The 23,812-nt window shown below is 35.8% G+C and overlaps 1 protein-coding gene across 1 annotated transcript in view; it reads right to left on the reverse strand.

Annotated features, from left to right (window-relative positions):
• The window catches only part of AMMECR1 (AMMECR nuclear protein 1), a 110,113-nt gene that overhangs the window by 42,684 nt on the left and 43,617 nt on the right, over positions 1-23,812 (reverse strand). The window contains exon 2 of the mRNA XM_004471829.5: positions 15,943-16,053. Within this exon, the coding sequence (XP_004471886.2) occupies positions 15,943-16,053 (111 nt within the window). The remainder of the gene's footprint in view (positions 1-15,942; positions 16,054-23,812) is intronic.

A 23,812-nucleotide genomic window follows, 5' to 3' on the forward strand; every position in this document is an offset into this window, starting at 1 on the left:
AATGTTGAAACTGAGTCTTAAATGTCCAGAGGGGTTTAGTTTAAACATCAGTTCTTCTATAAACCCTTTCCCAGTCTATGCAACCAGAGCTAATGTCTCCCTTCTCCAGTAGCACTGCTGATACATTTAATTTGGCACCTTATATATTCTCCTTTATGCTTCTTTTGTGTACAAGTCAATCTCCCTTACAAGACTACATGGTCCTTGAGGGTAGATATGCACTGCTCGTCTTTGTAGCCCCATAGTATCTTGTACAATACCTTGCTCAGAGTTATGCTGTCAATAAATGTGGAACTGAACCAGCCTGATGTAACTGAGAGAGACAAAGTCTGTCAGGATTTACAACAAATTCTATCTCTATCTTTAATTACAGCTGTGTTGTTACAATTGCTGCATATTTAGAGAAAATACTGAATGCATCTTTCAATCAAGCTTTGAAACTATAGTAACTATTTTATGTTTGAATTATCTTATTAAGAAAATAAGTAGAACAACAACAACATTGAAATCTGTAGTAATGCAATGCGAATGAAAAAAAGATCTTTTACAGTAGATTCAGCTGCATGAATTCAATCCACAAACCACAAAGGCAGTCTTTCTTATTAACCCAGAATATAAAGAGGGCAATATTAGACATATTAAAGAACACTAGCTAAGAGACTGGGTAGAGCATTAGTTCTGAATCAGTCACTACTCCTTGCTGCAGTTGGATTTGGATCTTCTCCCTCTGAAGGGCTGAGTAGATTGGATCCCACTTAGTTTCCAAGTCTGAAAAAATCACAACTTGGAAGTGGCCTGACTACTGGCAATTGTTGAGCACAGTAAATCCCTTCTCATTCTTTAACCCCCTTAAATATTCTTCATTCACCAGAAGCTGTGCTGAAAGTAACAGATTCTTATCAAATGCACATCAGAAGGACTGCTTTGAACAGACTGGATATAACGATCAGAATGTTGCCAGTTTCCCCATTCCTAACCCGAATCTTCTTCTTTGGGATAAGGGGGTGATGAATTGTGTTTGTTGAATTTAAGTGTTATTTCTACCTCAACACGAGCTCTCTAGGTGGTTTCCTCCATTAGAAGAACCAAGCATAATTAACTAGATATTAAAAATGACACAAGGTGAAACCATACCCTGGGATTACTCACCTGAAATTCTGATTCTCCCAAAATGTTCAACCATTGCAGAATGATCATTTCTGAAAAACTATTACCCACTCACACAACCTACAACTACAACCAAAACTTCAAAGAAATGACCATTTCTTTCTCATGGGGACTGAAAAATTATATGGCCAATAATGCCACTGTGAAAAAAAATGATGTCATTCATGAAACAATTCTGAATAAGCAGCCTCTCAGTACTTCCTCTTACAAAATGCTTCCAAGCTGCAATTGTGTGCTATAGGTAATCTATAGGCCATTACATAGCATCCTCATTTCCTTTCTACAGGTGTATTTCAGTTTTCTCATTCATCTCCTTTGTAGAATTATTATATATAGGTTTCTCCATGGAAGCATATTTTATAACTTTATTTCAATTCTTTAATTTTTATAGTACCAAAACTTAACACCTACAACTAGAATATCTAAATATTGTGTTTACCTAAAACCTCCCATAAGAATTAAGTGTTCACATCCTTTATTAAATGACATCTGATGCAGTTATAAAGCAAATAATAATGATTTCCTTGATTTAAAATTATAAAAAGAAAGCAAAATAAATATGTCTCACCTTAGGTTTTATCTAGGTTCCTAAAAGGGTAAGTGAATCACTTTTGCAAATTCATTTTATGTTCCTATAGCTTACGTTTTCACAGATGTTTTGATCTTCACTTCTTGCTTTCCTTGCATAGGTTGTGGCTCCTAACACTTTCCTTAACTTCTGATCACCTTTACCTAACTTCCCCCACCTAATAAACAAATACTTCAGTATACTAAGGAAACTAACTGACTCTTATTCAAACATTAATTTTGACCTGTGCCTAATTCCCCACAGCTACTAAGGAGATACAAAGATGTGAAAAATTTAGCCCAGATCCTCAAGGGACTACCAATCTAGGGAGGGAAGATAATCAGGCTAGTTTCTTACTACACCACAAGGCAAGATTAAAAAAGTGCTTTAACAGAGGGGCCAGCAGTGCATCATAAGCATACAAAGAAAGAAGCAAGACCTTTAGGGGTTTAGGGAAATCCCTGGGTGAATCCTTTGGGAATCAGCTTTTGGGAAGCAGAAGAAGAAATCTGCAATGTGAAACTGTAGAGCCATGAGCATTTACTAATTTATTTGACATTTTAAAATTTTCTTTCTTGGAAGCTTAGTCTTGAACTTAAAATAATGGGATGCACCATAGGCAAGAGACAGAGCGGCATTCATATATTTGGCAGAATTGCTCTGCCATGCCTCATGACCCTTTTGCCTCCACCTCTTTCAGCCTACAAAAGACAAATGATATTTAGGTGCATTATTTAGCCCTACTGATATCCCCAGAACTAAAAATGTTACTAACTTCTGGGCTAGCATCTCCAGTTATTTGCTAGTTTGTTGCCCACTGCATCATTAATTTGCCATGTTATCATGATCAGTCTCTGGTATGTGGGGCTTCAGTCTGGGAAATGACATCTTCACATGCTGGCAAAAGTCTCTGAATCCTATCAGGAAACATGTGACTTGGACAAAGCACCAACTAATGCTACTGTTATACTATAATTAACAGGTAGTATATGAATAAAAGATTTAAAAAATATCTATCCTGCAAGCATGCTTCCAATGTTTTATTTGTTCCAAACAAATAAAGGATAGTTTTTAAATGGACCAGGGGCAAAAACAGATCTTCAATAATGTTTATAGTTCCAAAGTTTCATTACTCCTTACCTCAAAATCCAAAAAGATAATGCATCCATAGAAAGAATTGCATACAACAAAAATACATTTTAAAAATCTGCCTTGCCTTTCCAATACTCTGAGATCCCCAAATACCAGCTGCAATAAGAAAACAGTGGAATCTGGATAATCTTGTAATTTTTTTTAAAGCCAGAAATCTAAGGATGGTAAAACAGACATAGTCCATGACCAAATCCATACAATTCCTTTCTGGAATTCCTTTTTAATTTCTATGAGAAAAATGTTAGTCAGGAATTTATCTGTCTTCCATTTATATAGCTACTTTTTGGTTTATAGTAAGTTGCCCAAAGAGCTTCCAATTATAAAAATGAAAAATAAAGAAATAAATTGGGTCTAAATTGCCTAGAAATTTGGAATTTGTTTCCTTAATTATAATTTGTAAGGAAGAGACTAACGTTTTATTCCAAAAATGATGTCACCCTTTTGACAGTTGTAAAGAAGAGAAGGGCAAAGTCAGTGCTTTTATCTACTGTTCTTTTATGGTGAATCCTTCCTCAACAACCCCTCCCCCAAAATTCTTAATGGATTTCAGAGGGTTATACTGGCTAGAAGCATGATGGGTGAATTTGTTGATGTTAAATGTAGATGTTGTGCAGAAAGAAATCAAAGTTTGGGGAATGTGTATCCCTGAGAAGATGATACATTCTGCTGGGGCTGTGAGTGTTAAGAACAGTAAATTAAAATGAGAGGAGATCTATGAAGAAAAAAGACACAATGAGGGGAACAATTCTACAGAAGTCTAAAAGAAAAGAGAATACAAGAGAAATCGAGTGAAAATTAAATTAACAGACTGGGGCTGAAAGGGAAATTTTGGAAAGCTCAGTTAAGAAACTGAATCCCCCCCAAATAGAAAGATTATTTACAGATTTTTTTTTTCTGTGAACTGAAATTAGGAGATACCAGTTGAGTTATAAATCAAATGGCTATAAGAAGCATTTACGGGAGAAGGCGTGGCTGTTACTGGAGGGGAGCAATATAGCAAATGGTTGGGAACACAACTTTTGGAGTTAGGCAGAATCAGATTAAAGGTCAGGTGCTATCATATATTAGCTGTTATTCAGCAAGTTTCTTAACCTTTATAAGTCCTGATTTTCCCCAACTGTAACATGAATGCAATATTTTCAACTTCACAGGGTTGTTGGAAAGATTAAATGAGGTAATTTATACGAAATACTTAGGATAGGTCTAGCACACACAAAGAAATAGTCATTTTTGCTATGATTATGAAAAATGACCAGTATTATGTTGGTGGCATGTTCGAAGAAAAGGGAAATTGAAGATAAGGACAACAAAATATACATAAGGTTTAATTTGGATTTCTTTAATATTGATGTTGTTACTTCTGTAGGGCTAGTTGAAGAAAACAGAGAGAGACTGAGAGGTGAAGAATTTTCTTGTTTGGTTGATTCTTGTTTATTATTATTATTGAAATAATGAAAATGCTTTAATAATGACTGAAGTGATGACTGCACAACTATATGATTATACCAAATACCACTGATTGTACACTTTGGATGAAATATATATCAATAAAACTTATTTGTTTAAAAAAAAAGGAAATGACTAGCTCCAAGGGTATTCCTCATTTTACAGAAATAAGTAAACAACTTGAAACAGGGCAGATAACTTGGGTGTAGGCATTTACATTACAAAATGATTATTTTATTACTGAGTTACTTGGAACTAGATGCTTAAAAAATACTAAAAGAATCAAGTTCACATACTTTTATGGACATGTTTTATTGTGAAAACTGTACTGATAGTCCCAGGCAGTGTCAGAAAACCTGTATTTTAACTCTAGTTCCAATGTTGTACAACAAGTTGTTGGGAGGACTAAAATATCTAGTATCAGTTCTATCCAGCCAATTCCAGAAATCTTGGCAGTGAGAAAAGCTGTGGTGGTAGCAGCTTCAAAGGTTTCAATAGTAAGAGGTCGGTTAAAATTATTATGGAGGGCTGGATGGGAGTTGGTTATAAACCTGTGTACCTTACCACTCCTAAACTTCTAAAGTTTCAGACATTACTCAGAGGGTACGTTTAATGACTACTGATTAATGTTGCTTTCTATAAAGAATAAAGTGCTAAATATGAGCAATCTTTGGCTTCTGGCACTTCAACTAAAGCTATATGGTAACTGGAGTTGTGGCAATCAGTTTAGAGGCATGTGAAAACGAAATGGGCTACTTAACTGGTAGCACAAGTTCCAAGTCAATGCAGATATTCAGATAGAAGCTAGAAGCCCATTTCTTGAAATATTTTAAGAGAGATTAAAATACCTGATAGGGGTTTGACTAGATGACTTATAAGATTCCCTTCCAGCTCTACAGCTCCATGGCAAGCATCAATTCCTATTATTGTGCTTCTTTAATCACTTATAGTATTTATAACAAGAGACCAACCTTATGTTAATCTGGTTTCAAAAGCATTCAGTTTAAGGATCCCTGTACCCTGGCTCAATCAAACTATAGTAGGCCTTAAACCACAACTCTCACTACTAAACAGCATTAGCAACTTCTATTGGCTCAAGCACACTGGTAGCAAGAAAAGGTGGCAAAAATAGGCTAATAGGAATAGACAGAAAGAGAGGAGAGTAGAAATGGTTATCAGGATCAAGTAAAGTTACTACATAGCAACATCTCATTTGCTTTGATGTGGCTTGGTAAACTACTGCTGAGGAAAATTTCAAAAGGAAGAGACAAACATGTCAGGTTAATAATTATAATATGGTGTGTTAAGTGTTATAAATAGAGGTCCAAACAAAGTGCTGTGGGAATACAAACTGACCAGTTTTGCCAGGGAGCATCAAGGAAACTTCACAGAGGAAATAACCGGCAGCTGATTCTTGAAGGATGAATAGGAGTTGACTGGGTAGAGTAGGAGAGGGGCATGGTTGGCAGAGAGAACAAATTCAAAGCCAGAGACAGGAACAGGTATATTTGGGGAGTCATGAGTAATTGTGCAGGGCTGGAGTCAGGTTAGGGTCATATTTTAAAGGGTCTCATATGCCATGCCATGCTTCTTAAAGAAGTATGGGCTGACCAGAGCTCTGCTAAGCAAGAAAGTGGCAAACATTTGTGTCACAAAGCTAACTCTGATGACTAGTTTCAAGGGGAAGCAGGAAACCAGTACTTGTGAGCCAGAATGACAACCTAAGTAAGGTTGTGGCAGTGATGCTGGAAAGGAGGAGATGGATTCAAGAGATTTGGGAGGTAGAACAGGAAATGTTGAAGGCCAGTATATATACATACATACATACATACACATATATATGTATGTATGTATTTTTTTAAAGGATTACATAAATAGAAATGTGACTGACTGGTTGATTACAGGGTCACTGATTTATTTTCTGATGATGCTCACTTCTTTTCATATTATGAAAACCTCTGCTAATCCACATATGTCCAAGAGAAAAAGAAATGAAATTGTTAGAAAAATATATTAAATCTAATTTCTCTCAGCTATTCTCACTACTTAATTTCTTCCTGCAGTAGAAATATAAACATTTACTAAATACTTCCTATGTGCCAGATAAGTTGGCATTATAACCATTTTACAGATAAGGAAACTAAGACTCAGGAGAGGTCAAGTATATCTAAAGGTCACAAAGCTAAGAACTAGATGATACAGAAAAAGACTAGCTATGGCTGACTCAAAAGTCCATTTTATTTTTTAAAGGAGGTACTGGGGATTGAAACCTGGACCCTGCATATGCGAAGCAGGTGCTCAACTACTGAGCTATACACACTCCCTGCCCATGCTCTTTTTATAACATCACACTGACTCTGTGCTTAAAAAGCAAATATCAAAACATTTTTTAAAAGTTTATAAAGTAAACAGCACTATTATAGAAATGACATTATTAGAATATTCTAGTTTGTGAATATTGGAAAATGTCCATGATAAAATGATTTTTCAAAAGAAATGTAATGTAAAAATACTCAAATACACACAAAAAAATCTATGTGCACTCAATGAAAACTACAATGAGAAATCATGTGCAAAAAGAGACAAGAAAATTTCAAATCTAGGTAAAGTAGTAAGATGAGGGTTCATATTTTATAATTAAATATTACTAAATATTGGCAAAAACAAGACTTTTATTCATTCAATTGCTATTTCCTGAGTGCCTACTATATACCAGGCCCTGTGCTAGGCCTTGAGAAATACTAGTGCTGTCCCTGGCCTCATGCAACTTACATTCTAGTTAGGGGAGACCGACACATATACAAGTCAATTTAACAAAATGGCAGGTGGTAATAAGTGTCAGATGTGAAATGTGGGCTTTGCTATTTAATATAGGGTAACAATGCTAAGGAATCATTTGAGTAGACACCTGAAGGAAGTAAGGGAGACAACTGTTCCATGCAGAGAGAATGGCAAGTGCAAAGGCCCTGAGGAGAGACCATGGTTGGTGTGTTCAAATGAAAACAAGGTGGACAGAGTGGCTACGGCCAAGAAAGCAAAGCAAGGAAGTGGGAAGGAAATGGGGACAGGCAGGGGCAGGCAAAAATGTAGTCATGCCAGTGGTGTGAGTGTTTGCCCATTTTGTCTAATGAGTAATAAAACCTATGAAGAGGAAGATACAACAGCAAGGGATGGCACATATTCTTACACAATAGACACACACACCTTAGTGAGGTGAAACACGAGGCAGAGGAGCATTTCAATACACAATAGATGACAACTTTAAAATGCAGCCCCCCCAAAAAAAAGAAAAAGAAAAGAAAATGCAGCCTTTTAAAAAATGTATGTTTAAAAGGAGCAGTTAAATTTTATAACATGTACTTACAAACCTGTGAATTTAACATAGTCAACCTTCTAAAACTGTAGTACTTAAGAGGTGCTTCAGCTGAAACCCAGGATTATCTGAGATGACTCCCCTTCCTAACCTCTACTCTTTATTAGAGGTAGAAACTCAGGAAAGGGGAATTAAATCATTTCTCCAGGTTGCTCCGAGGATAGGTATCAAATCAGAAATCTCCCCTTTTGTCCACAGCATTTTTAGGCCTGTTGAAACCCATCCTATGTTCCCAAGTTCCACTCCAAAGAGCTTGTTCTATGGTTACATTGGCTCTTTTCAGGGGGCATTTGAAAACAATTTAGCATTTTTGAATATTTCCATATTTTCTTTTAGAATCAAAGCAATTATTATTAACTAATCATGCTATACCTAAGTTTTGAGTGCTCAAAAGGGAGCATGTTTTACATGCTGAGATGATGCTGAAACTTTGGGCTGAGTTCTGATCCGTGCAATTGCTCTTATCTGAGCCCCCTTGTTATCAAATACCTAGGGTTTTAGCTTAAAAAAGCTAACCCAAAGGGGGTTTGAACCCATGACCTCACTAACAGTATAAGTCTAACCAGCAGTGTACAGTTGTTTACTGCTTCTCATACACAACGGAGCTCCACTTACTCATTTCAAAGACTTAGAGTACTTCTCCAGATCTAGGTAAGCAAGTCAATCCCCCTTAGCTAGGGAGCAACAAAAGGTCATCTTAGAAGAATGGCTTCAGTGAAAAGCAGCCTGAAGAACTTAAAAGAAATTCTCTTTCCTCCCATCCTCAGTGAAGGGCAACAGTTGGAACCTTTTAAATCAGCTCTGTGGAATATATAAAGCACTCATGAAAGTAGCTAGGTATAGTAACAGGAAGTTGAGTTTTGGGTAATCCCTTTAATTAAAACTTCTGAAGAATTTATGTTATAGCCTTTTCTAAACTTTTCTTTCTCTGCTAGGAAGGACATAAAAGTTAGCATTTCAAAGTAGAAAGTAAATGAGAGTTAAAAATTGGGACAATCACATACTAATCTAATTTGAATGGCAAAACCTATAGTTTAAATATGTGTATGTACAGTATAACTAATTTTGTGGGCTGAAATAAAATCAAGTTAATCAAAAGGAGTTTCCTATGAAACCAAGTGCAAATCTGTACTTTACAAATCTATTAATTTATTCACTTTTAAAAGTTAAAGATACTGAAAAGCACACTGCACATTTAATATTAATAATTAAGAACTCTGTTCTCAATGTAATGTATTAAATACTGCTTTCCATCTTTAAAAATTCCCAGCACCTATAAAATTCATATGTCAATGAACTTTCTAAAAATTTATTTTTTGTTCATGTCTATTCTTCTTGTTATATAATATGGGTTTTTTTCTTCTTTGGTAGCAAGAAGCAGCTTCGATAATATTCTCTTTAGGGCAAGATTTTTAAATTGAATATTTGCTCTTTATTTAAAAAGTGAGAGAATATAAACATTCTGGAAGTTGTTTCTAAGAAAAAGTTATATTTATAATGAAAGATAAATACAGTAAATATTCATAGTCTTCAAAGAACAGCAATTTGTTCTCAATAATGAAAAGAACGTTTTTCTAAGGGCACATTTGAATATCCACATTTGAGGCAGGTTGAAGTTTGAAGAGGAAAGGGCAAAGGTCACAGAGGAAGGCTTTGTTCTTTTGCCTTCTAAGGAAATCCTTTAAAAGGTATTTTTTCATGCTTATAAAACAGTACTTAACTTTTAATATTAAACTGCACAAAAACCTCAACATTCAGTTATTTTAAAGTGCTTAAATCACTAATAACATTGTCCCCAAGAAACGATACAAGTAGATTATTTGCATGATATCCTGGACAAGAATAGTAGTCTTGAACATATCAATATATTGGTGCAATCTTCGTAGTCTTCCAGAACACTAAGATATATATCAGTCCTATTTTTCATTCAAGTTCTAATAATGTAAATATTTTAGGCACTTATAACCAGACCCAATATTTATTTCGTATATGTTTGGACAAAAAATATTTTTAAATGTATATAACTTTAGCCCATACCTAACATAATAATTTCAAAAGATATTTGGGCTCTAATTTATCTTTACAGCTTCGGTCCATCATCTGAAAAATTGAAGAATATTGCAGGCAATGATTCTCAGAAAAGGAGGGATATAGCTTACATACTAAACAAAATAGGAATTCATTTTAATAGGATAGTCAATAAAGGGAATCTAAACTATTACATTTTAATTTTCTTCATTTGTCAGGCACCAGAATTATTAACCAACTTGGTTCTGCCTTCTGTTTTAGCTAGTGTGATTGTATGTCCATGTGTGTATGTAAATATATTCTATTTCTAAGCTTTTACTTTTTTCCTACAGAAAGTTTAGTTTCCCCTTCAAAATACTAATTTACTTAACTCAAAATATCCAACACCTTATATGTGGTCACTTTGATAATGATGATTTATTTATATCTCAATAATTTTGACATTTTTGCCCAAATAGGATAAAAAACAAAAAAGTGGTGTAAAGAATTTTGCTACTAAATGTGAACTAGGGATGGACCAAATAATATAATTTCATAAATGGTTTTAAATACATTTCTGCTTTTGATACAAATGTAGAGTATCTGTTTATCTAGTACCACCTTCACTGGTCCTTGGGCAAAAATCACTTTCTACCTACAACTATAATTATTTCTATAATTTCTTATCTCTCCTACTATATTACAAGGTAAAATTTAGACCAGCTTTGCAGGATGAACTGGTTAAGTAAGCATGACTAAAAGAGAAAAGAGCAGATTCCTAGAACAAAGGGGTAAAGTTTATAGACAGATGTAAGAATAGGGTCACCTTCTGGTGGTTTACTCTATCCCTATCAAACTCAACAGCCCTGACACTGCAAAAACCCATTTCAGCTTCTCTCACACCTTCTACCTTTTACATACGGCCTTTTCTGCCAGTGGCATTATGCCCATGGCTCTTAATCAAGCACCAGGGGGATTTCAACTAGAAACTCTAAAGAGCTGAAAGAATCTGATATACTTGTTACACTTAATTTCTTGGACAGTAGGTGCTATATAAATTCAGACAATTCTCTATAATTCAGGAGTCATGAGGGAAGCAGATGTGGTTCAAGTGATTGGGCTCCCATCTACCATATAGGAGGTCTGGGTTTAATTCCCGGGGCCTCCTGGTGAAGGCGAGCTGGCCTATGCAGAGAGCTGGTGCAACAAGATGACACAACAAAAAAAGAGACACAGAGGAAAGACAATGAGAGACACAACAAACCAGGGAGCTGAGGTGGCTCAAGCGACTGAGTGCCTCTCTCCATGTTGGAAGGTCCGGGGATCAGTTCCTGGTACCTACTAAAGAGAAGACAAACAGACTCAGAAGAACACACAGCGAATAGAAACAGAGAGCAGACAGCGAGCACAAGTGGCAAGTGGGGGGCGAAATAAATAATAAAATAAATCTTTTTTAAAAAGTCATTAACAATATTGGGGATAGTTCTTGATCTTTAGTTCCTCTTTCCACATCCTGCTGGCCATTTTTTTGGCTACATCTCTGCACTGTAACACAACCACGAGATGATGGAATACATTCAGCTAGCAGCTAAAATGATGATTCCAGATTGCTGCAGATTATATTTAACCATGCTACCCTATGGATAATTTTTAATAAAGAGCATATAACAATTTAAGTTCCAAGCTATACCTTATATTAAATGCTTATAAAATATGACATTTAATTTCTCATTGTTATTTTATACACTGAAACTATCAAATTAGGAACAAGGTTTGGGACTCAGGCCATCCTGCCCTTTTGTGAAAAGGCAACAAAATATAGGTTGCAAATTAAGTGGATCAGTTCTGCACATGTTCTTGATATATTTCATTTATTTCTCCAAAAACCTTTCTTTAGCCAGAAGTCTTGCCACAAGCACTTGCCAAAAATAGCCTGGCCTTAACATCTCTAAATGAGCTTCTATGACAATGGAGTACAGGCAGAAGTGACTCATGTACATCTTCTCTTTTCATAAGAAAAATCAATCTGGGTGATACTACCATGAGAAATAATACTGACAGAGAGACAGAGAGAGAACTTGTTTAAACTAACTATTCACAATGAGCCAAGTGTAGCTGATCTGAAATGATCAAGAATATGAACTATCAGAAAACAGTCCAAGGGGTAGAGGTGGAGGATATAATTATATTGCTTACAAACTTTTAAAACTCACACTGCTTTAGAAAAATACAAGATTACAAGACAAAAATATAAAAGCAAATTTGGTTTACAATGAATCTAGTCAACCAGAAGTATCCAATATAGCTAGGACCTTTGAAAGTAATAAAACAGGTTTCTTTGCTATTTTCAATATTTTAAAAAACCCAATAGAAAATGAATACTTCTAACCTTCAAACAATCTCTCTCCTTCCTCTCTCACTCATACACACCACACACTCACACTCACTTACACACACACAGAACAAAATAAACTCCAGAACAAAATACATCTCCTTTTATGTGGCCACCCTGTTCCCTAGAAAGGAATAAACCTCAGTTGCTAATTTCTCAGAATTAAACAGCACAACAAAAGCAGCATAGTGCAGAATCAAGCTCCAGGCACTGCCCTCACCAGTATAATTATTTCACTACCAAGAGGTCCAAGTACAACAAAGTAAATGAGAAGAAACGAAAATCTTTTAAATGTGGTGATAAACCAAATTCCTTTTTTACTAAAGAAGGACATATTTATTAAATCATTTATATATTCTAGAAAAATTACCACCAACTTCAATTTACATAATGAAATAGACCTGCACTTCTCTGGGCAATTGGTTGATATTTTAAGGAACCCTTTTTGACAGAAATGTTTGTGTTCTTCAGTATTAGTCTTAATTCTCTTCCATAAAGAAGTATGTTATCTAGGTATTCATCAGTCTCTGCTTTCTACCATGTAAAAACCATAAATGTAAGTAGCTCAGTAAATATCAGAAATTCTTCCTCAATGGAGACGAGAAATACCTCTAGCTTGAAGTCTTGGAAACCAATAAATACAGTAATCTGTTGACTTTAGTGTCTCATTACTTCTGTGGATGACCTTCTATCAATAATTCTGAGCTCTCCTGTCCTGCTTTATATTTGCTATAATCTTTCCTGCTTTTACCCAGAGTTTCCAAGGACAGGGAAAAAAATCTACTTAATAATTCCACATTGAAATTCTCACCAAGGATTCATGCTATCTACATAGAAGTTATGTATTTTTATGATTGGGAGGAAATCCTCCACCTATTAAGGTATTATTCCAATCTAAAAATAAATGAAAATTTCAATTAGAAGAACATACAACTTCACTAGGACAACTATCTTAATTTTAAGGTAGTTTGCTACAGAATAAAAACTTAATTCCAGAATAGGCATTTTATTTAAAAAGTGGTTGGTGGGGAACAGATGTGGCTCAAGTAGTTGAGCTCCCGCCTCGCACACGGCAGGTCCCAGGTTCAGTTTCCGGTGCCTCCTGAAGAAACAAAAACAAACAAGAAGAAAAACAAATGGACCTCCCCTCCCCCCCAAAAAAGGAGTTGGTAATTTTTTAATCTAGGTTTTAGAGATTACTGGGCCACAAAAAAGCTAGATCACTGCCTTCTATAAAAATGGTTAGCTTTTTAAAAGAAGAAAGGGTAACACTCTGAAAATTGAACAAAAGACTAAGTGATCACAGAAGACAACAGTGAATAACCAGACATTCCAACTTGCGTGTTTGTTTTAATACACCTATACCTGGAAAATCTTTAATTTTACTGTTTTGGGGGTTTGGCTTTTTTCTTTTCTTTTCTTTTTTTTTTTTGGTATTGCTTCATTCTTCACTTTTATCTCCAAACCTCCAAGTTCATGTGATCAAAGATTTTTTGCTATCAACTCCATCTCCCCAAATATAAAGTAAAATTGAAATTTTATAATAGACTCTTGTTTCCAGAGCTGTGCTCCTGAGAACAATGGGATGGGAAGTTAAAAGAGCAATCAAATAAGTTGCAGTCTTGGAGAGATTCACAACATTTTATCATAACAAGTTATGAGAAGTCCTGCAGTGAGGAGAGCTGTTTAAATTTTTTTAACCAGTGTTTCCCAAACTTATTTGGCCATAGAATCTCTTTTTCATGCAAAGACAAGGAACCACTGTTCTTCATAATAACATGTTTTGGGAGATGTACAATAAATTGCTTTTGATTAGTTATTAAAAGAGTAATTTCATATGCACCTGCCCCAAAAAGGTAGTCAATGGCAAAATTTGCCAAAGTCCAAAAATAAGCCCACTATATTTCATGTCGGAAGAAAAAAAAATCTAACATGCATGAACTAGCACTTATGCTAGCTTTAATAAGTTGTAGTTATTTCCAGAATATGGGTTTTGACCCATCTACTGCCTATCTGTTATTTTAATCAGGTTCAAACACCCAGGTCCTGAAACCAGTTAAAGTAAAGAATGAATGTGCCCCTTTAAGCCATTATTTTTCTTTCTAGGCTTCACAGTAAACTAAGAAAACCCTGCAGCTCTGAGCTACTGCCCAACTTCAGATATGAATATTCTAAATTCACTTATCAGCATTAACTGGTGCTATGAACCTGTATTTATGCCATTCTACAGTAAAATAATGAATGTTTCACTATGTTGATCCTGAAGCAAAGTAGTGATTGGTTACTAATTCATTCCCCTAACATTCCTGTTAAGTATATAGAACAAAATACTGTAATTACTACTTTACCTACAAAGACTATTAAGGTTAAACAACTTGTCCCAAATACGAGTATCTTGCTGGACAGACACTGTGCATATTGCAACTATAGAAACTGCATCAGATAATCACTCTAAAATAAGAACAAAAACAGGAAATTCCTTTACTAATAGCTTATTATTTAAGGAATTTTCTTCTTTTGAAATAATTCTGGAACACAATTTACTAGATATCTAAGCTTGAACAACAACAAAAAAATCAGATGGACTGCTAGATAGCTTTTCTGCAAGTCCAGAAATTAAGAACCGAGTCTTAACAACTCTAATGTGGCATTCATTACTTTGTCATTGTGTTAGATAAAACAAAATAAGTAAGATACAATTAATTCTGGGTGGACACGTCAGCTAACAGGGAGGTGAGAATGGTCAAACACCACACCAGGGAACTGAGAATGTCTACAACTGCAAGCAGGAGAATCATATCCATCAGCCACGTGGGACCTAAGCCCCCTCTCGATTTAGAGGTGGAGTGGACATCACCATCCCAGGGTTCACAGGATAAAGGAATATAATATGGATTGTAGTGGACTTGCTGGTATTCTACTATAGAACTGTTGTGACTCTAGCAATGGAAGAAATTGTATCATTGATGTGGAGACATTGAACATGGAAGTTGCTGAGGGCAGGGAGAGGGAGAAAGAGGTGTGATATGGGGCATTTTCAGGACTTGGAGTTGTCCTAAATGATACTGCAGGGACAGATGCAGGACACTGTCTATCCTGCCATAACCTAGTGGATGGACTGGGGAAGAGTGTGAACTACAATGTAAACTATGGTCCATGTGGTGTGGCAGTGCTCCAGGGTATATTCACCAAATGCAATGAATGTGCCTTTCTAATGAAAGGGGATGTTGATATGGGGGAAGGGGGTATATGTAACCTCTTACGTTTTTTAACGTAATGTTTTGTGTGATCTATTTATCTATTTTTTTAAAAGACAATTAAAAATGTAATACATAAAAAAACCATTCTGGGTGGAGTGTGAATATGAATGATTATGCTGCCAGGCTGTGGCATCACATTCTTCCTGGGTTCTCCCTTCAATTTCAAAAGTACATAAAAGTATAACAAATTATATAAGATGAAAGAGACAAGAATTATTTTTTAAAAGCCTATAAGGGAAAGACACAATGACTGTTATTATGGAAAGTTAATGCACTTTGTTAAACTCATGGTCATTTGGTCATTGATTTTCAAGTTATATAAAATAAGGTGGTCACTTGAAAAAGTTCACTTCAAAACATCCATGGCATAATACATGTAATACAATATTCTATATTATGATAACATATACGAATAGCATTTTACTGGTAAATTGCCAAAGAGAAGGAAAAAAATTAATATTAAAGGAGTCAAGAATGTTGACAATTCAGTAAAGGAAAAGGAGATAAAGTATCAGGTTCAAGTTTTATAAACTTCTTTTTTAATGTAGAGGCAGAGGTAACAAAAGTTGGTCTTCACCTGGTAAGTGTGTACTCCCTGAGTCCTGAATGCAAATTCATGGCAGAAAAAGTACCTATGCATCCACGCAATCTTTTGTCTCGACCAATCTTCCATGTTACAAACAGTGGGCTGTAATGGAAGATAAAAACATGGTTAAGTCGATTCAAACAATTATTTATTGAACATTTATTATAGGCAAAGTTATATGATTGATATATAAGACTAAAAGGCCCTCAGGGGGCTCAGTGTCAGTCTAATAAGATTGCATTTACCAATAATTACAGCTACATTTTATTAAGTATAGCCTATATGCTAGGCACCATAATAAATGTATTAAACAAATTATTTATTTCAATCCTCCTTGACAACTCTAGGAGGCTGATATTATACTATCATACCCATTTTACAGATGAGGTCATCACACAATTAATACATAATATGAAGTAGGTATTCAAACTTGGGTAATGTTGAATACAGACTCTTAACCATCATGGTCTAGTGCCTGATTCCTCATTTAAACCTCAAGTTACTGGGTGATTCATAAGTCTAATTTAGAGAATCAACAGAAAAATCAACAATTTCAACAAATACTTGCTGAATATAAAAAAGCAAAGCACTGTGAAAGGTGCTAAGGGAGATATAAAGATACCCAGAACATAGTCATTGCTCTTAGGAGCCAGCACAGGAAGCAGGCATGTAACAGCTATCTAAGGTGAGGCAAAAGGAAATAAGTACTATACACCATGTCCAAATTGTCATAAATCAAGCTACTGGGATAGAAGGAAATTTCACAGAGATTGATGATCTTCAGCTTGGCCTGGAACAATGAGCAGGGTTTGGAGAGATGAAGGGTAACAGCAAATATTAACAAAAGTAACCATTTGAACCCAGAAAATTTATTTTAATATTTAGGTAAAATGATTGCCTTGAAATACAATTTCTCAAGCATCAAAGATAAAAGTATAGATTATAATAAAATGATATTAAGAAGGCAGTAAGAGTTACCTCATGAAAGGCTCCTTGTTGCTCAAATGTGGCCTTTCTCTAAGCCAAACTCAGCATATAAACAAATTACTTTCCCCCCCAAACATGGGACATGACTCCTGGAGATAAGCCTCCCTGGCACTGAGGGATTGTTACTAAGCACCAACTAGCAATGCACTGGAAAAAGACCTGGACCAAAAGGGGGGAATGGTAAATGCAAATACGTTTTTAGGGCTAAGAGATCTCAAAGTGAGTTGGGAGGTCATTTCAGAGGTTATGCTTATGCAAATCTCAGCAGGATCTCATTGACTGCCACAGTAAACAGTGCCTTATATAGTGGGGCTCCTGAAGGCTCTAGAGATTATCCAGAAACTATAAGCAGGGCAGAAAGTTCAGGAATTCGGAACCCTGTCAGTGGGCCTTACATTGGAATGTATGCTCCCCAGTGTAACAGAGTTAGATTCATTTGCAGGTTTTCTACACATGGCTCTTCTGCCCCTTTTATTTGAACCTATAATATAAATATATGTCCCAGAGACTTAAATCTTTGGTCCACCCATGTGCTAGTTGAGTCCTGAATTTCAGCAGAGTTGTAACACCTACTCATCAGTTAATCGGAATTCACCCAGGACAACTAACAAGGAGATGATGAAGGCCAATTGCCCATCCCAAGGAATAAAGAGTGTCTACAACTGCAAACAAGGTAGCTCCATCCATCTGCCCCATGGGATCTAAGTCCCTTCTCAATTAGAAGCAAAGTGGGCATCACCATCCCAAAATCCTCAAGATTGGGGAATGAACAATGGACTAAAGTAGACTTATTGTTATTCTACTATAGACTTATTATTATCCTAGCAATGGAAGAACTCTTATAATTGATGCAAAGGCAGTGGCCACAAGAGTTTCTGAGGGATGGGAGAGGGAAGAATAGGTATAATATGGGGGAATTGGATTTGTCATGCATGACCCTGTAGTGATGGATACAGGCCATTGTATATTTTGTCATAACTTACAAAATTTGTGTGGGACAGAGTATAAACTATAATGTAAACTGTAGTCCATGGTTGGTAGTGATGTTTAAATATGTGTTCTAATCAATTGTAACAAATGCACCACACTAATGAAAGATGTTGTTAATATGGGAAAGTGTGGGAAGGGGATGGAGTGAGGAATATGGGAATCCCTTATATATTTTATGTAGCATTTATGTAACCTAAAGCTTCTTTAAAAATTAAAATTAAAATTAAAAAAAAGAAGGCAGTATAGGGACCAAGTATAGCTTAGTGGTTGAGTGCCTGCTTCCTATGTACAAAGTACTGGGTTCAACCCTTGGTACCTTCTAATATAAATAAGTAAATAAATAAATAAATAAATGCAATACAGTTTTAAATGAAACTTAAGGCAGTTGAAGTTTGGATTCTGCAGCAAACCATGATATCCTCAAATAATGGTTAAGTCTAAACACAATTCTTTTCTAATCAGAAGCAATGTTATATGGTAATTTTATAAAATAAACTAATTTACATTTTAGGATATTTTGTTAAAAAAAAAAACAGGAGTTTTTTTTGAGCACCGCCTTCCACATGGGAAGCCCCAGATTCGCTGCCCTTTGCCTTCTAAAGAAGACAAACAACGAGCAGACAATGAGCAGATATCAAGTAAAAACAATAAGCAGACAATAAGCAAAAAAAACAAATGAGCAGGGAGCAGAGATGGCTCAAGTGATTGAGCATCTGCCTCCCACATGGGAGGTCCTGGGTTAGGTTCCTCGTGCCTCCTAAAGAAAAACAAAACAAAAACCAAAATAAACTACAGTTGGGGATACTTCATGTTATTGTGAGTGCTCACAGTATTGTTGTTATAGTATATAAAACATTTCTACTTCCAAAAAATTGAAATTTTACAGGGCCATACTGTATCTTCTATATCCTTTATAATACAATGGTGAGGTGGAGATCAGTCTTTCTTTTAAAATACCCTTGTCAGTCATCAGCAGTTGGGTGAAAAGCTATCCCTTTCAAGCACTTCATCACCAAGCCTGAAACATTTAAGTGATGCTGAGTTCTGACAGATAGCCACAATGGCAGACAGGTTCCCAAATAAATAATGAATATGAACCAAGGAGTAACACTAAGAGTTATCTTCTTCCAAGAATCAAATGCCTCATAATGGCATTGAAAAAGATGGCCACATAATTGTTAGTATTCAAATGCTGGATGACTGATGCTAAAGGTAATGAAATATAAAGGAAAGGGTGAAGGTCAGGTTTTCTGCTTTCTACATCACATGTGCTAAACATCTTATAACTTGAGAAAGATTCTAATGTTCCAGCTGGAAATTTTTCTCTAATTTCTCTTAACTAATAGTTGATCAGGAAGACAAGAATTAGATGAGATTAATGTCTCACCAATTCTTTCATTACTCATACCAATACTCTAAAATTCACACATTATATTTAAAGATGAAATTTACCTCTTCATTTTTCACTTTCTAATTTTGTTGAGCTAATGTCAACAACAATATTTACAGATGGTAAGATGCCAATTTTCTCCCATAACAACACCTATAGAAAGTATCTTTGTGCAAGGCAGGTTCTTTAGCAGCATCAGTCAGAAAAAAGTGAATCATACTGTAACATAAATAATAATATGTCTTTGAAATATCTTGAAGGCTTCTCATTAAAACAAACTAAATTGTACATTCTCTTCCTCAATGGCTGAGGGAAAAACCTCAAAGTGTGTGTTAAATCATTTCCTATCAAAGGCACTAGAGTTTAAATTAAATTTAAAAGTGTTTTACCTTCAATTCTCTTATTTATCCCACTAAAAGATATATGTGCATCATTCTTACTATAACTTATCATCAGCTCAAACTTTCAAATGGTAAACAGAAAAAGAATACAAACTAAAACACTATATGATGAAATATGCTGCAGGTCATTCAAGCACAAAGTGGGGGGAAATTACACAGTTTCTTATACTACTGAACGATCACTGATGAGGGAATGATTAATTTAGGGGATAGGGTGCTGGAAGATTAGCTGAATTTTGCCAGGAAGACTGGAGAGAAAAGGCAGCCCATAATGAGCAAGGGCAAGGATATGTAAAGTATACTGCATATTCAAGGAACAGTGAGCAGTCTGACAGTACTGCTAACTTGCTATGTTATCTCTTAGATTTAACAAACTATGAATTTTAGGCACTGCTGTATGTTTCCTCATGAGCCCTCATAAAAGTTGCACAAATACAGAAGCATCTCTACTCTTCCTGTTCCATATCTGCCCTGTGCAACATCCACTTTCGGGATTGGTATTCTGGGTAAGTATCTGTGTCAAAGATAGGAGGGAATACTACTTGACAACCCCACTGTGTTTAGGACAGAAAATGGAATTCAGACTTTTAGTAAGCAGGATAAAACTGTTCCTTAAAAATCCGGGACTCTAATTTTCCATTTAAAAATGTTCATCCAATGCCCTTTATAAAGAAGAACATATGTGTAGAATTAAAAATAACCAAATACTTAAAAGCCATGTTTAATGGGGCAGAGAATTTGGGAAATTAAGCATATTGAAGTGGATTGGAGCCAAATAAAAATCACTGAGAGCAAGAGATTACATCTTGTATGTGATAACTGCTTTGTACAGGGCAATAACTATGGGCCCACTCAATACATATTATCTAAAACTAACAACAAAAATTTTTCTTTATCCAATATACAGAAGGAAGACGGGGCAATTTCATTCTTAAAATTGTTAATAAAACATGCATGAGTTCCCAAAAGGACATAAGACATCAGCTTAATCAGCAACAGATCCAGAAAGTACAAAAAGGCTTTTGAGCCTGGAAAAAGGAGCTGCTAATCAATAAAAAGGAAATAAGGAAAAGAGTTGATAGTAAGACAGAGATTGACTGTTTTCAGAAAATACTTTTACCATATGGTTTGCTGCCACCTACATACATTGAAAAAATACTACACTGGAAAGGGGCTAAAACTGAGATGAAATATTAATGGAAATGTTCATCTGAGGGTAATCAGACATAGCTTTTAAAGGAATTTTCCTACTTCTGAACAAATTGTACCACTATGTTCTGAGAAACCTTTGGAAGAAAGTAAAACTCTCCATTTTTCCCAGCGTGTAGACAGGAATAGGAAGTAACCACCTAATCTAGGTGAATCCTCCCTGCCAACTGGCAGCCAATGCTGTCACGTCAATAGTGTCAAATGTAGTTCTATGGACTCAGCAAGAGTAAAGAAACACAATGCTACTTCCCATGCCTCTCTTATGAGACTGCTTTATTGATGATTTAGTAGGTCAGAACAGATTAGAAATGTTTGTGGGAGATGGGAACAATTAGAGGAGACAATGACAAATACTATTCTCTCTGCCACACCAAAGTGAAAAGAGGTTAAAAAAACAGCCTTAGATATCTGCCCCCAACTCCACCCAACCCACTGTTCTCAAAATGAGATTTATATAACATTAAAAATATACTATCAATCTCTACCAATAAAATAATACTTCATTATAACAGTAATAGTAGACAAGGTTATTTATATCTTATAAGTAGATACAGAAAAAGAGAGAAGCCCTATAGCGTGGTCCTTTTCTTCTGTCATCAAATAACAATCATCCCTCAACATCCTAGCTCAAAAATCCAAATGTATTACTCATAACATCCAACTAAACTCAATATCATAATCCCCCAGGATCTACAAGCTTAGAGAAAAACAGAAATGGTGGTGTTTTCCTTCCACCAACAGATTTAAACTTTGCACTTGCTAACAAAGAAGCTATATATTTCATTTCCAAACCACATAAACTGCAGATTCAATTAATAAAAATGTACCCAATATAGTTAAATCCCGAACAAAAACTCGGGTACATAGTTCAGAGTTAATGTAGGAATGCATCTAATAAGGTCATTGAAACAGAAAAGCTCTTCATTTTACAGGTGGGAAACAAAAAACAAAAAACAACTGAGATCTAGGGAGAATAAACTCAGAGTCGTCAAGCTGGTTAGTATTAGAACCTGGCTAGGTCTCCAAATTTCCTTACAAACAATTCAGTGTGGTTTATTTTCCTCTACAAGAAAAAACATTGTGAGTAGCAAACGTAGATCTTTTCTAAAAGACTAGAAAATAAGAAAATTCCATGAATACTATATAGTACCACACAGGCAAGCATAAGCACAAATTTCCTCCTCCTCCTTTTCCCAGGAGAGGAGAGAGAAATTAGATGGGAAGATACCAGAATGAAGTAGAAGTGCTGGAGCAGCCAAGGAAGACAAGATCCAATATAAAAGTTTCTACACTATTCCCAATACCTTAAACAGAATCCATTAGAAGGCCAAGCAAACCTACCAGTTTATCTTTGATGCCCTCCCAACACCCTTTCTGATCTGCTCTCAGCCTTCTAGTTTCATTTTTTCCTGTTGCCTAGGTAGCCTTACAGGTCTTCCATTTAATATCTAGAGATTTCCTCCCAATCAAAACTTCCATTTACCAGTGTTTAACAACTACTCAGCTAGGTATTGATCTAATTATTTGATTAAGTAATTCATATTATGGAATGAATAAGGAATAATTTGAAATAGTCTGTACTCTGTGGGCTCAGGAAAACAAGGAGATACTGCTTAGGTAGACAGCAAAGAATGGTATAGGAGACCACAACTATTTGAACGTGGGAATTGGAAATTATTAATCTTGGCTTGGTGTTCCAAGAAATTCTATCACAACAGCATTACATTATTTTTTCCCCCAATTTTACAATGTTAATTTAACTGGCAAATGCCAAAGGAAGGAGAGCAATCTGCAGTCTTACAGATGATTGGGAAATTGTATAAGATGGAAGATGACTAAAAATGTATTTTTTTATAAATCAAGGATAATCACTGCTGACATTCAGCAGGCCGAGTCGCAATCATACTTTTCTTGATTCTGCCAATTTTTTAACTAAAAGAACCATTTCTCCTCCTTAGCAAGATCAAATTAACAATTTTCAGCAATCTTCTTTTTAAATTCCATTTCAGGCTTGATATGTTGAAACAGTGAGATAGACTATCTCGATAGGAAAAAATATATATATTTGCATATATTTTCTTTTCTTAGTTTAGCCTGCTATGGGCATTAAACATAATAAATGGTATTTTTTTTAACTTTTTGCTTTGAAATAATGAATGTACAAGGCAGTTGTTGTAAAAGTAATCCAAAACCCATGCAGAGAACTCCAACATATCCTTACCCAGATACTCAGATGGCAATATTTTAAGGATGAAATAGCTGTGCATTTTTCTGATAACAGAAATACACCACACAATTATAAATATTAAAGGACAGTTTGCTATAGATTTCCAAAATGAAATTCTATTTGGATTTCCTATTCTTAAGTAATTTATCAAAGAGCTTTAAGGTTGAGACTCAGTCTTTACTATGAAAAGAATTACTTTAATATAAAACAGTCCAGGGAAAAGAGATGACATTCTGGCGGCGGACTTGGCCCAGTAGTTAGGGCGTCGGTCTACCACATGGGAGGTCCGCGGTTCAAACCCCGGGCCTCCTTGACCTGTGTGGAGCTGGCCCATGCACAGTGTTGATGCGTGTGCGGGGAGTGATCTGCCACGCAGGGGTGTCCCCTGCGTAGGGGAGGCCCATGCGTGGGGAGTGCGCCCCGTGGGGAGAGCCACCCAGCGCGAAAGAGAGTGCAGCCTGCCCAGGAATGGTGCCCCACACACGGAGAGCTGGCACAGCAAGATGATGCAACCAAAAAAAACACAGATTCCCGTGTCGCTGACAACAGAAGCGGACAAAGAAGACGTAGCGAACAGACACAGAGAACACACAACTGGGGTGGGGCTGGGGGAAGGGAGAGAAGTAAATAAATAAAACTATATTTAAAAAAAAAAAG

Source organism: Dasypus novemcinctus, chromosome X (genome assembly GCF_030445035.2).
Source record: "Dasypus novemcinctus isolate mDasNov1 chromosome X, mDasNov1.1.hap2, whole genome shotgun sequence".
Taxonomy (NCBI): Eukaryota; Metazoa; Chordata; class Mammalia; order Cingulata; family Dasypodidae; genus Dasypus; species Dasypus novemcinctus.